The sequence below is a fragment of the Acipenser ruthenus genome, chromosome 2 (assembly GCF_902713425.1).
Source record: "Acipenser ruthenus chromosome 2, fAciRut3.2 maternal haplotype, whole genome shotgun sequence".
Classification (NCBI taxonomy): Eukaryota; Metazoa; Chordata; class Actinopteri; order Acipenseriformes; family Acipenseridae; genus Acipenser; species Acipenser ruthenus.
The window spans coordinates 114,477,097-114,491,510 of NC_081190.1; the positions used below are offsets into that span (position 1 = coordinate 114,477,097).

The 14,414-nt window shown below is 39.9% G+C and overlaps 1 protein-coding gene across 1 annotated transcript; it reads left to right on the forward strand.

The window, feature by feature from the left end:
* Positions 1-892: 892 nt before the first annotated feature.
* cckar (cholecystokinin A receptor) lies at positions 893-14,414 on the forward strand. The gene is made up of 5 exons (XM_059006492.1): positions 893-1,021; positions 1,702-1,953; positions 7,750-8,011; positions 12,413-12,540; positions 13,591-14,414. The coding sequence occupies exons 1-5, from the start codon at positions 916-918 to the stop codon at positions 14,109-14,111; spliced, it is 1,269 nt and encodes a 422-aa protein (XP_058862475.1). The 5' UTR covers positions 893-915; the 3' UTR covers positions 14,112-14,414.

Sequence of the window (14,414 nt, forward strand, 5' to 3'; positions counted from 1 at the left end):
GAATTTACGCACAGCTGGTGCAACATAGCCCTGGATTTGAACCGAGGACTATTCTAGTTACCTTTTCTTTACCACCGGACAACACAGCTCCTATTAATTGAATCAACATGTTTGTTCATGTAAGAAAACATTTGGAATTAATGCTGTTTGGTGTCATGCAAAACACCAAATTAATATGCATCTAAATGTATTTCTAGTGAATTAACGCAGCACTGACGTTAAAAATGTAATGATATATAGGGACACGTTTTAAGGACGCGTAAGATTTTCAGCATAAAAGTAAAATAAACTATCAATCTTAAAAAAAAAGGTGATATCTTGTAACAATTGTAAGTCACCCTGCATAAGGGCGTCTGCTAAGAAATAAATAATAATAATAATAATAATAATAATAATAATAATAATAATAATAATAATAATAATAATAATACAAGAAGGCTGAAGAGCATCCAAAGATTCAAAGATCCAAACATCGGAAGATGATAAATACATACACTTGAGCCTTTTCTATTGGAACTTGGGAGGCGGGGTTTAGTGACAGCTCTGACAGCTTCTCTTAACAGCGTGCAAGTCGCTGCGATACCATTAGAACCTGTAGAGCTCAGGTAGGTTAGATGCGTTCTTGTAGTGCACAGATCCAAAGTAAAACTATGCTAACAACAGAAGTATATTGAAACGAGTGGGGTGCGTTTAAATAGATGGATGCATACCACATATAAATCGATCAAACATTAGTTAAAATCATACCAGCGAAATACCAGACAAAATTATCCAGCATCAGCCGTTTCTTCTTAGCAAGTAACTGGAATGGATAACATTTAAAATTTTAGTTTTTTTATTTAAAAAAAAAAAAAATTGCGGGGGGGTGGGGTGGGTAGGACAGTAGGCAAAATGGAAGTATTTGAACATACTGATATGAATTTCAATTGTACCGATTATGATATTATGCTTTGTGAGCTCGGATTACACAACCGGACTGCGTGTTGTGAGCCACCTCCGACACCAGCACTACCACCAAAAGGTAAAAACTTTTTTGTTCTTCCTTTTTTTTTTTTTTTTTTGCACACAGGACACAAAATATAAATATGTATAATAAACGCGTTTGTAGGTTATTATGAGTTTATTCCAACAAATATTTTTGCAGATGTGAGGAGGTTTTGAGAAATATCACTGAATGTTCTTATTGAGTTAATAGTTCACTGCTTTCACATTAACAATTAACATAATTTATGATTTCTAGATTGTATTCCTAGACCTAAACATCTTTAATCTCAATGTTGCTGCCTACAGCTATGGCCAAAGTGTTGCATCACCCTACAGAATTAACAAAGTCAAAAGAAACCTGCTGAATAATGTTACGTTACATATTGAATTACAAACCGCTTTGTAGTTTTCCATATACTTAATGAAAAACTGACAAAAATCGAAAAATGTGACATTTTAAAATCTAATATGAACTACCGTACTACTATTATGGCTTCCGGTAGACTTTTGCGATATAATTTTGTAGTTTCTTTAATTACATGATGTTAAATAAAAGATCTAAAATATGTTCATATAGTTGTTTTTTTTGTCTCAATCATAAAGTGCTAGGTGATGCAAAGCTTTTGACCATAGCTCTACCTAGAACATGGGTGTAGTTGGCCCAACATGGCATAGCCATACAAGTTATATCATAACATGTACCCATTATATTTACAGATATGAATCAAACAGTGAGGATTTTCTTATATAGCCTGATATTCTTGCTGAGCATCCTCGGAAATGCCCTGATAATTGCAGTCCTGGTGCGAAACAAGCAGATGAGAACTATGACTAATCTATTCCTGCTCTCCCTGGCTGTGAGCGACCTGATGCTGTGCCTGTTCTGTATGCCGTTCACCCTCATCCCAAACCTCATGAAGGATTTCATATTTGGCAGTGGAGTCTGTAAAATTGCTACCTACTTCATGGGTAAGTTTCAGTACAGGAGCTGCTGTTACTAAATAACAAAACTAAAAAGTATAAAATGTGTACAAAATAAATGAATAGAAAAGAGTAGGGAGAATTAAAGATAATGAATTGATTACTGTGTGTAATGGGTTAACTGTGTTAGCACTCTTAGTCACAAACTTCTCCCAAACGAGTTCCAGATCACAAACATATTGAAATAGCACATTAAATTCAGTAAGCAATAATAGACAGGCAGTGTCTCAGCTTCAGTGTAAATATTAAGTGCAAAAGCACACTTTCATTAACTTCTCTGTAAACTGTCTCAACAGTAGTATCAACACTTCCAAGTCTGCAAATGGATAGCATGAGTATGTAACAGTGTACCTGTTTGAGTAGATATGAGTCAGTAAAGAAATGAATATAAATACAGTGATTTCTAATCAATGGGATATTACGAAATCGGAATCAATTCTTTATCAATCTGTTGTTAAAATTCTATATCCTTTAATAAAAACCACAGCAGATTTATTTTTTTTAAACCCATGAATTTGTTCTTTAAAAGAAAACCCAGCACCTCTTCTGCAATGTAATAGCTCACTTTAAGTTTAGTTATTCAGTTCCTCTCATCAAATCTTAAATTAGCCCCTGTTGTTAGAAAAGCACTCCTGACCTGACAAATATGAACCTTCCTGCAAATATACCTTTATTACATGTCCTCAGTTCCTGCAACCCTTTCTGTTGTATAGTTTAATTGGGAGTACTCTATTTGTTATGCAGTTGATGCAGTAGCAGGGCGAGGGTGCAGCCTGTTGTTTAGGCTTATTCCATGAGAAGAATCCTCTTTGCTGTAGAGCTGTCCTTTCCAGTCAGATAGCCAAGTCTATTACTGTAGAACTATCCTTTTCCAGTCACATAGCCTAGTCTCTTACTGTAGAACTATCCTTTTCCAGTCACATAGCCCAGTCTCTTACAGTAGAACTATCCTTTTCCAGTCATAGCCCAGTCTCTTAATGTATAGCTGTCCTTTTCCAGTCACATAGCCCAGTCTCTTACTGTAGAGCTGTCCTTTCCCAGTCACATAGCCCAGTCTCTTACTGTATAGCTGTCCTTTCCAGTCAGATAGCCAAGTCTATTACTGTAGAACTATCCTTTTCCAGTCACATAGCCCAGTCTATTACTGTAGAACTATCCTTTTCCAGTCACATAGCCTAGTCTCTTACTGTAGAGCTGTCCTTTCCCAGTCACATAGCCTAGTCTCTTACTGTATAGCTGTCCTTTCCAGTCACATAGCCCAGTCTATTACTGTAGAACTATCCTTTTCCAGTCACATAGCCCAGTCTCTTACTGTAGAACTATCCTTTCCCAGTCACATAGCCCAGTCTCTTACTGTATAGCTGTCCTTTCCAGTCAGATAGCCAAGTCTATTACTGTAGAACTATCCTTTTCCAGTCACATAGCCCAGTCTATTACTGTAGAACTATCCTTTTCCAGTCACATAGCCTAGTCTCTTACTGTAGAGCTGTCCTTTCCCACACACATAGCCCAGTCTCTTACTGTATAGCTGTCCTTTCCCAGTCACATAGCCCAGTCTCTTACTGTAGAGCTGTCCTTTTCCAGTCACATAGCCCAGTCTCTTACTGTAGAGCTGTCCTTTTCCAGTCACATAGCCCAGTCTCTTACTGTAGAGCTGTCCTTTTCCAGTCCAATAGCCCAGTCCCTTACTGTAGAGCTGTCCTTTTCCAGTCACATAGCCCAGTCTCTTACTGTAGAGCTGTCCTTTTCCAGTCACATAGCCCAGTCTCTTACTGTAGAGCTGTCCTTTTCCAGTCACATAGCCCAGTCTCTTACTGTAGAGCTGTCCTTTTCCAGTCACATAGCCCAGTCTCTTACTGTAGAGCTGTCCTTTTCCAGTCACATAGCCCAGTCTCTTACTGTAGAGCTGTCCTTTTCCAGTCACATAGCCCAGTCTCTTACTGTAGAGCTGTCCTTTTCCAGTCACATAGCCCAGTCTCTTACTGTAGAGCTGTCCTTTCCCAGTCACATAGCCCAGTCTCTTAATGTAGAGCTGTCCTTTTCCAGTCACATAGCCCAGTCTCTTAATGTAGAGCTGTCCTTTTCCAGTCACATAGCCTAGTCTCTTACTGTAGAGCTGTCCTTTCCCAGTCACATAGCCTAGTCTCTTACTGTATAGCTGTCCTTTCCAGTCACATAGCCCAGTCTATTACTGTAGAACTATCCTTTTCCAGTCACATAGCCCAGTCTCTTACTGTAGAACTATCCTTTCCCAGTCACATAGCCCAGTCTCTTACTGTATAGCTGTCCTTTCCAGTCAGATAGCCAAGTCTATTACTGTAGAACTATCCTTTTCCAGTCACATAGCCCAGTCTATTACTGTAGAACTATCCTTTTCCAGTCACATAGCCTAGTCTCTTACTGTAGAGCTGTCCTTTCCCACACACATAGCCCAGTCTCTTACTGTATAGCTGTCCTTTCCCAGTCACATAGCCCAGTCTCTTACTGTAGAGCTGTCCTTTTCCAGTCACATAGCCCAGTCTCTTACTGTAGAGCTGTCCTTTTCCAGTCACATAGCCCAGTCTCTTACTGTAGAGCTGTCCTTTTCCAGTCCAATAGCCCAGTCCCTTACTGTAGAGCTGTCCTTTTCCAGTCACATAGCCCAGTCTCTTACTGTAGAGCTGTCCTTTTCCAGTCACATAGCCCAGTCTCTTACTGTAGAGCTGTCCTTTTCCAGTCACATAGCCCAGTCTCTTACTGTAGAGCTGTCCTTTTCCAGTCACATAGCCCAGTCTCTTACTGTAGAGCTGTCCTTTTCCAGTCACATAGCCCAGTCTCTTACTGTAGAGCTGTCCTTTTCCAGTCACATAGCCCAGTCTCTTACTGTAGAGCTGTCCTTTTCCAGTCACATAGCCCAGTCTCTTACTGTAGAGCTGTCCTTTCCCAGTCACATAGCCCAGTCTCTTAATGTAGAGCTGTCCTTTTCCAGTCACATAGCCCAGTCTCTTAATGTAGAGCTGTCCTTTTCCAGTCACATAGCCTAGTCTCTTACTGTAGAGCTGTCCTTTCCCAGTCAGAGAACACAGTGTAATATTTAATTCTCATTAATTTTCTTTTCTTTAATTGCAATCCAATCTATGGAGTTTCTTTAAAGTTGTTACTGCAAGCTCCCTTTCTCCTCCAACTGACAAACCAAGCAAAGAAAAGCTCTTTCCTGACCTTGAAGTTATTTACAACTTACACACATATATATCTCATTACTACAAAGACACACTGAAGTCTCATCTCAGTTGTTTTAGGAGTTAAATAAAATAACAGGAGCCTCACTTTATCTCTCTGGCTGTCACAGACGAGGCTAGATGCTCCCCAACTCCCTTCTTTTTACCTGTTTCATGATCCGATAGAAATGTAATACATAACTTGTATGCCCAAATATGACATTTTCAATATTGTGTCACACAGTCATGTTACATCCATGGTAACCTGTTAAAGCCATGGCATTTCTGTCCTGCCATTAGTATTCTGCTGGCAGACTGTGAACACCCTTATTGTTCTACCACAAATGAAGTGTAGTCTCCATTGCACTGTCTAGCGATACCTTGCCCCAGCCATGCATAGACTACTGAATGGGCTATAATCTGGACAATCTAAGGGTTATTACTGATGAATATGTATTACAGTGTTAAGGGCAGGTATTAAACTGACAAAGTGGGAATGATAAGAAGATTAGAAATATATCTGTCTGTCTGTATACAGAAATGCATGTATGTAGCACACACTTTTGAATACATGGCCTGTCCTTAACATGGCTAACTGACATATTCTCTGCAATAAATAAAAGCTGTATCTCCCTGTTATCTCACTGACATTGATGAAGGACTACTAGTATGTGCTTATCTGCCAGCAACTTCCATATCCAAGCATGACAAAGTACTGCTCTGTCACAGGGGACAGTCTCAAACATTTATGGGCCATTGAAGACAAGAGAATTTCCTGAAATAATTAGAGGCAGTATTTACTGAAATATATTCTCCAGAACAATGTAAACACACCCTGACTCTTCAGGGTGGCCCTGCACACTATTTGCAGTCTTATGGCAGGTATTGTTTTTTTTATTTGGACAGTATAAAATCCCTTCATCCTAGGTTGTCAGGTCACCCTGCACTGACCATAGGTTTATAATTAAGGACCATTTGCATCCCAGGCATACTTAGGTAATTGTCAGTCATCTGGGAAATATTTTTGTGTATCCCCTTTCTTTTGTTTTTAGCATGCAGGATTATAGTGTAATAAAAGTGGATTTGCAGCGATACTTAAGAACAAAGATTTGAATGATTATACACAGCATAAGGTTGCATTCAAGCACACCTGCAATCCGTCTCTTTAACAGTTTGAGACAGACTATAACAAACGATTTTTTTTTAAATAAGATGAAGCCTGTTTATGTAAGAATTATCCACCCTGATCCATGACCTTTTCTCTAACGGGGGAATTAAGGTATGCATGACAGAATATCAAGTAAATGCCATGAAATGCATTACAGTTTAAATGCTGTTGCAACAACAATTTAAACAGACTGAAAACCATATCAGCTTGAATGAGGACAGCAACTTGGAATTCCAGCTATTTTTACAATGAAAAGCTTGGTCTGCTTGTGTGAAGATCTCGTACTACAGGAGCTTATTTTGCTAGTTTTTATGGGATTTACAGTAATTGCATTCTTATATTAAAAAATTGTAGTACTGTAATATTTTCAGTGGAGAACACTGTTGAAGGGTTGATCCCAAAATGGGGAAAAGATGACCTATGTAACCCATAGTATTGTATGTTTAATGATTTACAGAGAGTCTGGTTCAAATTAAAATATAAACACCTCTTCCATCTTTGTTCTTTTGTCATCCTGTTTAATGGAAATTCAGTACAGCTCTGGCCACAGGTTTTGCATCACCCTATACTCATTTGTGAGTTACATTGTAGAGAGTTTGGGGTTTTATATTTTATGTGTTTTACATACAGTACATATATTGAAGTACTTTTTGATGATTTTGTAAGAGATGCTGACTGCATAAGTAAGTCGGTATCTCTTATAAAATTGGCGAAGAGAGTAAAAAACAAATACAGCTCACTATTCCTTTAAGGGTCAAAAGTTTACATGGAACCTTTGTTACTTATTGGACGATGCATAAAAAAGTTGAATAATTCATTATGTTTACTGTTATTAACAGTTGAGATTTACCATTTTGGCTCCTCTATAGTACCTTAAATAATCTATTCAGTATATCTTAACACATTTTGAAGATATCTTTAAAGCATTTTTGACAAGTATAATTTTTTGCAAATGTTATCAGTGGTATTTTTTAAATGTATTTCAATTTGTTTTTAGACAGGCAGCAGTGTGGAGTAGTGGTTAGGGCTCTGGACCCTTGACCGGAGGGTCGTGGGTTCAATCCCAGGTGGGGGACACTGCTGTTGTACCCTTGAGCAAGGTACTTTACCTAGATTGCTCCAGTAACTGTATAAATGGGTAATTGTATGTAAAAATAATGTGTAAAAAATAAAAATAATGTAATTGTATGTAAAAATAATGTGATAACTTGTAACAGTTGTAAGTCGCCCTGGATAAGGGCGTCTGCTAAGAAATAATAATATATAATACAGCTGCTCTGGCACAGAGGTCTCCACCATATAAAATAGTTATATGTAATGCATGCCTGTTCATGCAATAGAAATGTATGCTTTGGAAGCTTTGAAGGACTGCACGGTTCATTCTTCTTCAGTGATTTTTATTTCTGTTGTGTCTGGCAGGTATCTCTGTAAGCGTGTCCACTTTCAGTCTGGTTGCCATTTCCTTGGAGCGCTACAGTGCGATCTGTAACCCTCTGCAGTCGAGAGTGTGGCAAACCAAGTCCCATGCCTTGAAAGTGATCACTGCTACCTGGTTTGTCTCATTCATTCTCATGCTACCATACCCTATCTCAAGCACCTTGGTTCCCTTCACCAGAGACAATAACAGCACTGGTAACATGTGCCGTCTCACCTGGTCCAGTGACATCATCCAGCAATCCTGGTAAGATCCTTTTTATATGCTTCATGGTGACAAGGTTAAGGTCTTTCTGATGGCGACATGTTGTAAACCCTGACAACAGGATTGACAACAGTTTTGAATACCTTGGTAAAAAAAAAGGGGGTTTTAGCTACAAAATAATTCTATAAATCTTACCTGTTGTGCATTTCTGTTTGCTATATCGGTTTCAAATGTGCAGTTTTGCTATAGCAAACATGTCTTTTCATGTGATAGTTTCTAGGGTCCTCACTCAGGAATGGAACGCGTCCGTCTGTCCATCTGTCACTGTATCGTGTGAGCATGATAACCGTGTCCTCACCAAACTTGTATCATACAGGAGTCTCCGCTCGATGCATACACATTTAAACAGCACATTTCTATGACTATTCGACAACGGTTTTTAGACAAACCGATTCTTTCTCCACCTAATTTATAGTCCACATCCATGGATATAATGCAGCCACATATAAGGGTCCCAATTTTTAAAACTGTTACAGAAATAGAATATGTGTTCTATAAAGTACAGTATCTAGAATGACTTACATTAAGTATTACTAAAATGTGAATTATAAATTCCCTGTTTAACTGACCCATATATCTGTGAACATTGTCCATGGTGAACACGATAACTGCATTGTTTTTGCATTAAACTTGTGTGGCAAACTGGGTTTGTTTAGCCACTTTCACACTGTAAAACAAACACTGGCAACATAGTGTTCAAAAACAGGGCAGTGCCTGCATATTTATATACAGAAACAAAATGAGACCTAACTCCCTCTTTGGAGTCCAAACTACATGTTTACAGGTTCTTCAATATAAGCCATTTACTGGTGACCCTAACCTATCCCATTACAAGTATGAAATACATTTATTCAGGTTTTTGCTATAACAAGTGTGCCTTTCAAAATGATGGCACACTTGATAATATTCTGTAAGCTACAACCACTTTAATACACTTTTACGTTTTACATGGTCAGCAGTGTGGAGTAGTGGTTAGGGCTCTGGACTCCTGACCGGAGGGTCGTGGGTTCAATCCCTGGTAGGGGACACTGCTGCTGTACCCTTGAGCAAGGTACTTTACCTAGATTGCTCCAGTAAAAACCTAACTGTATAAATGGGTAATTGTATGTAAAAAATAATGTGATATCTTGTAACAATTGTAAGTCGCCCTGGATAAGGGCGTCTGCTAAGAAATAAATAATAATAATAATAATGGTGGATGCACTTCATTGGTGCTGTACATGCATTGTTAAACAGATGCCACTGGATAAAAATAGTCCTGAATATACTGTTGCCAACATTGGAATAGGGAGATGTGATTTATAAGACAGCACCAACTAGTGTTGAATAAACTTAAGATAGCATGACATAAATAATAAAGATCTGTAGCAGTGGTGTCCATGTGATTCACCCCTGTTCTCTGTTCAGCCAGCTAAACTGGATCTTGGAGGATAGGAGATTATTACATCGGCACGTTTTCTATCTTGATGAGTTGCAAACATTGAATACTTGGGTCTATATACGCTTGGACCCAAGACCCTATACCTTTTTATTGTGCCTGATTTTATGCAAGAAAGCTTGTATTTACTGGCCAGTTTACAAATACCTCATGCTTTGGGCAAGGCAATTCATGATTAGTGCTAATCAGGGTCTGTGAAACCAGCTGTAAATGTCAATATTCACACACAACCTTTATTGTTCTAATGTATTTTGTGTGTGTGTGTGAGAGAGAGTCTGTGTTTGTGTGTTTTAGTGAGTGTGTGTTTAAATATATGTGTGTTTGAGTATGTGCTTGTGTGTGTTTGAGTGTGTGTGTTTTAGTGTGTGTGTGTGTTTGAGTGTTTGTGTGTTTTAGTGTGTATGTGTGTGTGTTTGTGTGTTTGAGTGTGTGATTTTGTATGTGTTTAAGTGTGTGTTTGTGTTTGAGTGTTTGTGTGTGTGTTTGAGTGTATGTGTGTTTGTGCGCTTGAGTGTGTTTGTGTTTTAGTGTGTGTTTGAGAGTTTGTGTGCTTGAGTGTGTGTTTGTGTGTTTGCATTTTAGTGTGTGTTTGTGTGTGTCTAGTTCCTGCTTGGCAACTTAAAAACTTGTATAGAATTCCCAAAACATGTATTAATATACAAACATATATGTATTTTAGTTTAGTTCTCTGCATATAAGGAGTGTGCCTTATTTCTATATTCCTTTTTCAGAGAAAGTCCTCAATTCTTGCTCACCTTTCTACCCCATTTATTTTTGTCTGCCACACCTTTTAACACAATCATCGGTATATTAGCATTTGATTGTGTTTTAAGTCTCAGTGAAGTTTTTTTATTTCATAATCTTCAATTGTTAGGCATTTTAAAAAGGGAAACCACTAAGAAACCAAGGCTGTAAAACCCTGTAAATGAACTGTGAACGTGTGCTTTGCAGTGCGTAGGTGTAGGGGTGATGCAGGTGCTCCAGACAATGATAAACACAAAGTTAAAACAGTTCTTTAATTCAGCCTCCTCCTTTGTTTGAGACCATTAAATAATAAGGCTGGCTGAACCTAACAATGGGTATTGACAGCATATAACAAAAGGGTTTTGCAGTCCCGAAATAATAAAACATAACACAGGCACTCAACACAGACAAAAAACAGGTCTCCAGACTCGGTGTGCTCTTAGTGCAGGTGCGGTGCTTTCATCCGTGGTGGTGTATTTACAAGTGCATGTCCGGGCTTAGCGCTGGCTCCGTGCTGCAGCTCCCGGCTTCGTATTTAGCTGCTTGACAAAGACAAATACCCACAGGTTACAAATAAACAAAATACTCCACAGTCCTTGTTTCCTCTCATTAACCACAACAAAGGAACAGATTATGACATCACGCCCCCTCCGATAGCTAGTTCAATCACGTCTCCTCCAATTCATGAGTGAAACTTCGCTCACCATACTAGGGTGATGACTCCTGGTACTGTGACTCCGCCCCCTTCCTGAATGGCCGGCTTCCGACTGCCCCTGGAATGAACTGCCCAACCATTGAGTACGAGGCACACAGCTCCTGTTGTACAGTGCTGTAACAGGGCGAGATCTGTGCTGGCTCTCTGATGCATGCATGATCCTGCAGGAGGAGCTCGGGAGCCCTGAAGGGTCTGCCTGTCAATCATGGCAATGACACAGAGAGGTTGGGTGAGTGCTCGCTCTCACTCTCTCTGAGTGGTCGGGAGGCAGGCCTTGAGGGGCGCTCGACCTATAAAAATAATGCTCTGCTATTCCTCAGGCCAGCCCACATAGGAAGAAGGACAGCGGGAGCTCTGGTGAACAACTCCAACAATAACAAACCACCAGCATCTGGAGATAAAGGAACAGACTGGCAAGCCAAGCTGAGGAAGACGGACATTATTATTTCAATTATTACTATCGACAGCCCCAAGGGGGCATGAGTAGTTAGCGGGGAAACCTTGGGCAACCCCACAAGTACAGTATAGCAGAGCATAGGCTGAAGACCTGAGCCGTACGATTAGAGACGGTGGGGGACGCTGCAATAGCAGCACCTTTTATTTGTAGTTTTGTTTTTGTGTTTTATTTTCCTTTTTGCTTTCGCCTTTTGTTTGTGATATTATTTTGACGCCCTTGTGTGTGTCTGCACCCGGTAAACTCCTTTACCATCGTTGGTATTGGAGTGATCCAGCAGCCCAGTGCCACCTTGTGGTGAAACTAATAAAGTACACTCCTGCTGGGTGTTTTAACCTTTAACCTACTGTGTTGTGTCCAGTGAATTTCCCCACCCTCCCACAAGTGCTTTCACAAGTCGAGAGGGAGATTGTTGATTCGGATTCATTCGCTCTCTGTCACATATAAATTAAAACATTTAGATAAGTCAGTTATGATCAGTTTTTTTTTTTTTATCAACTGGTTCAGCTGTTTTTTATGGCCAATCGGTTTTCTGTAAAACCAGAATGAACGTTTTAAAGCTGAAAAACCAAACTGCGTTTTTAACTGTGACAAATAATTCAATACAGTGTTACTCATACCAATGTTATATACAATTAGACATCATGTGGAAACAATACAGTAATGTATTAGTAGACATTCAAGTTTGTATTATTTTCCTGGTACCCCCTTGTCGCTGTGGTCGGTTGTAAGTGGCAAATCACATCTGAGTAGAACTGCAGCTGATGGTCTTCAGAATTTGACATTATTTGATGATGTTATACCTACTGAGCGTTGTCAGAATCAGTCAGGTAAGCCTTGTCATAACTCATAAGCCAGTAGTACCAACACGGTGACTTTAAACCGTATGACCTATTATTGTCACTCCAATACACATCTTTTCATCTTTTATTCTTTCTTGTTTTGTGTTTTAACCCCTGCAGAGCAGTGCCTCGTCTCAATAGATCGATAAAGACGACAGCGCTGCTTTATTTGACTTATTTTGTATTACAGGTACATTTTCCTGTTACTGATTCTTTTCCTTGTACCTGGAATTGTAATGATGACGGCATATGGATTCATCTCTCTGGAACTGTACAGAGGAATACAGTTTGAACTAATTCATAGGAGATCCTCCCGAGGTAACGAGTCATTGTCTTATACTTGAAGATGAAAAGATGTATTAAAACCATTTAGAACCGTCAAATTGTGAAATGTACAGGGTTTGTCCTTCTGTCCTACATGTAAACATTATGGCTTCCATATCACTGATCCCAGTTTATTTCCCACCCAGTTTGGGCTGGCTCCGTTTCGGAGGGCCATCTGTTGTGTTAAAATGTGCTGCTTTGAGAATGGAAGCACCTGTCACTTCATCTGTCACTTCATCCGTCCTGTTATAATGTGCTGCTTTGAGAATGGAAGCACCTGTCACTTCATCTGTCACTTCATCCGTCGTGTTAAAATGTGCTGCTTTGAGAATGGAAGCACCTGTCACTTCATCTGTCACTTCATCCGTTGTGTTAAAATGTGCTGCTTTGAGAATGGAAGCACCTGTCACTTCATCTGTCACTTCATCCGTCGTGTTAAAATGTGCTGCTTTGAGAATGGAAGCACCTGTCACTTCATCTGTCACTTCATCCGTCGTGTTAAAATGTGCTGCTTTGAGAATGGAAGCACCTGTCACTTCATCTGTCACTTCATCCATCACTTGCACAAGTGGTGTGTTTAAGCTCAGGGTTGCACAATTCCATGCTTAATGAACAGTCAGACAAACCCCAGGCTTTGTTAACAATACAAGCTCTTTGTTTGAGTGCTGACAGATCAGCGTCCCAGGTGCTTTTATATGTCTGACCAGGTTAGATTGGCAATCAGATCTGCACATGGAATTTCCATTTCCTTGCAGTGAAGTCATAATGCTGCTGATGCTAAAACCCTGGTTAACACGCCTTTAAAGAAAATGTGTCAAAAAAAATAATAAAATCCAGCACAATTGGCTCCTGTTCTGAAGGTTAGTATTACACCTCCCTCTTCATTTTAGACCTCCCTGCATTGCCTGTTTAAACAACGACTGACAGTTAGCACTTGCCCTTTTCACCAACCCACCAACAAATCCTTGAATCACACAGGTTCTCGGGTATCCAAACAGTATGTCACTTCACAGATGCTCATGTGTGCCAATGCTGTGTTTACAGAGAGAAAAATCAGCAGCAGCAGCATCAAACACGCCAACGGGGATGGCTGCTACATCCAGAGGTCCAAAAAGAAGAAGATGGAAATGCAGCAGCTGCCCAGTGCCAACAGTATTAAGATCAACAGGGCCAGAAGCAACAGCTCCACAGCCCACCTGGTGGCAAAGAAGAGGGTGATCCGCATGCTGATCGTCATTGTGATTCTGTTCTTCACCTGCTGGACTCCCATCTTCACTGTCAACGCCTGGCGAGCGTTCGACAGGGTCTCAGCGGACAGGCTGCTGTCTGGGGCTCCCATATCCTTCATCCACCTGCTCTCCTACACGTCCGCCTGCGTTAACCCTCTCATTTACTGTTTCATGAACAAACGCTTCCGTCTGGCCTTTCTGGACACTTTTGCATGTTGCAAGCAAACCCACAACTTGCCACGAGATGTGGAAGAGGATGTAACTACAACAGCGGCCAGTCTTTCCAAGTACACTTACAGCAGCATCAGTATATCAGCCCAGGCACAGACTGATTGAAATACTCACGGTAAACGGTCACATATCAAAGCGTTGGGGATGTGTACTGTTGAGCTATTAATGGGATAAAAACTTGTGCTGTACTTTGACTTGTAAACTTTTTCAAAGTGCAGACGGTAAAGAACACTATTGTATTGTTCTCCAGTTCAGAGAGAAATACCGGATAGAAACCCTTTTCTGAAACATTGATTGTGCTTTAGATAGGCTAATGATTCTGTACTACATTTCAGAGTTTGACATTCCAATGGTCAAACTCTGACATGCACTGAATGCAGTGTCATCATGTTATAAATAAAGACTAGA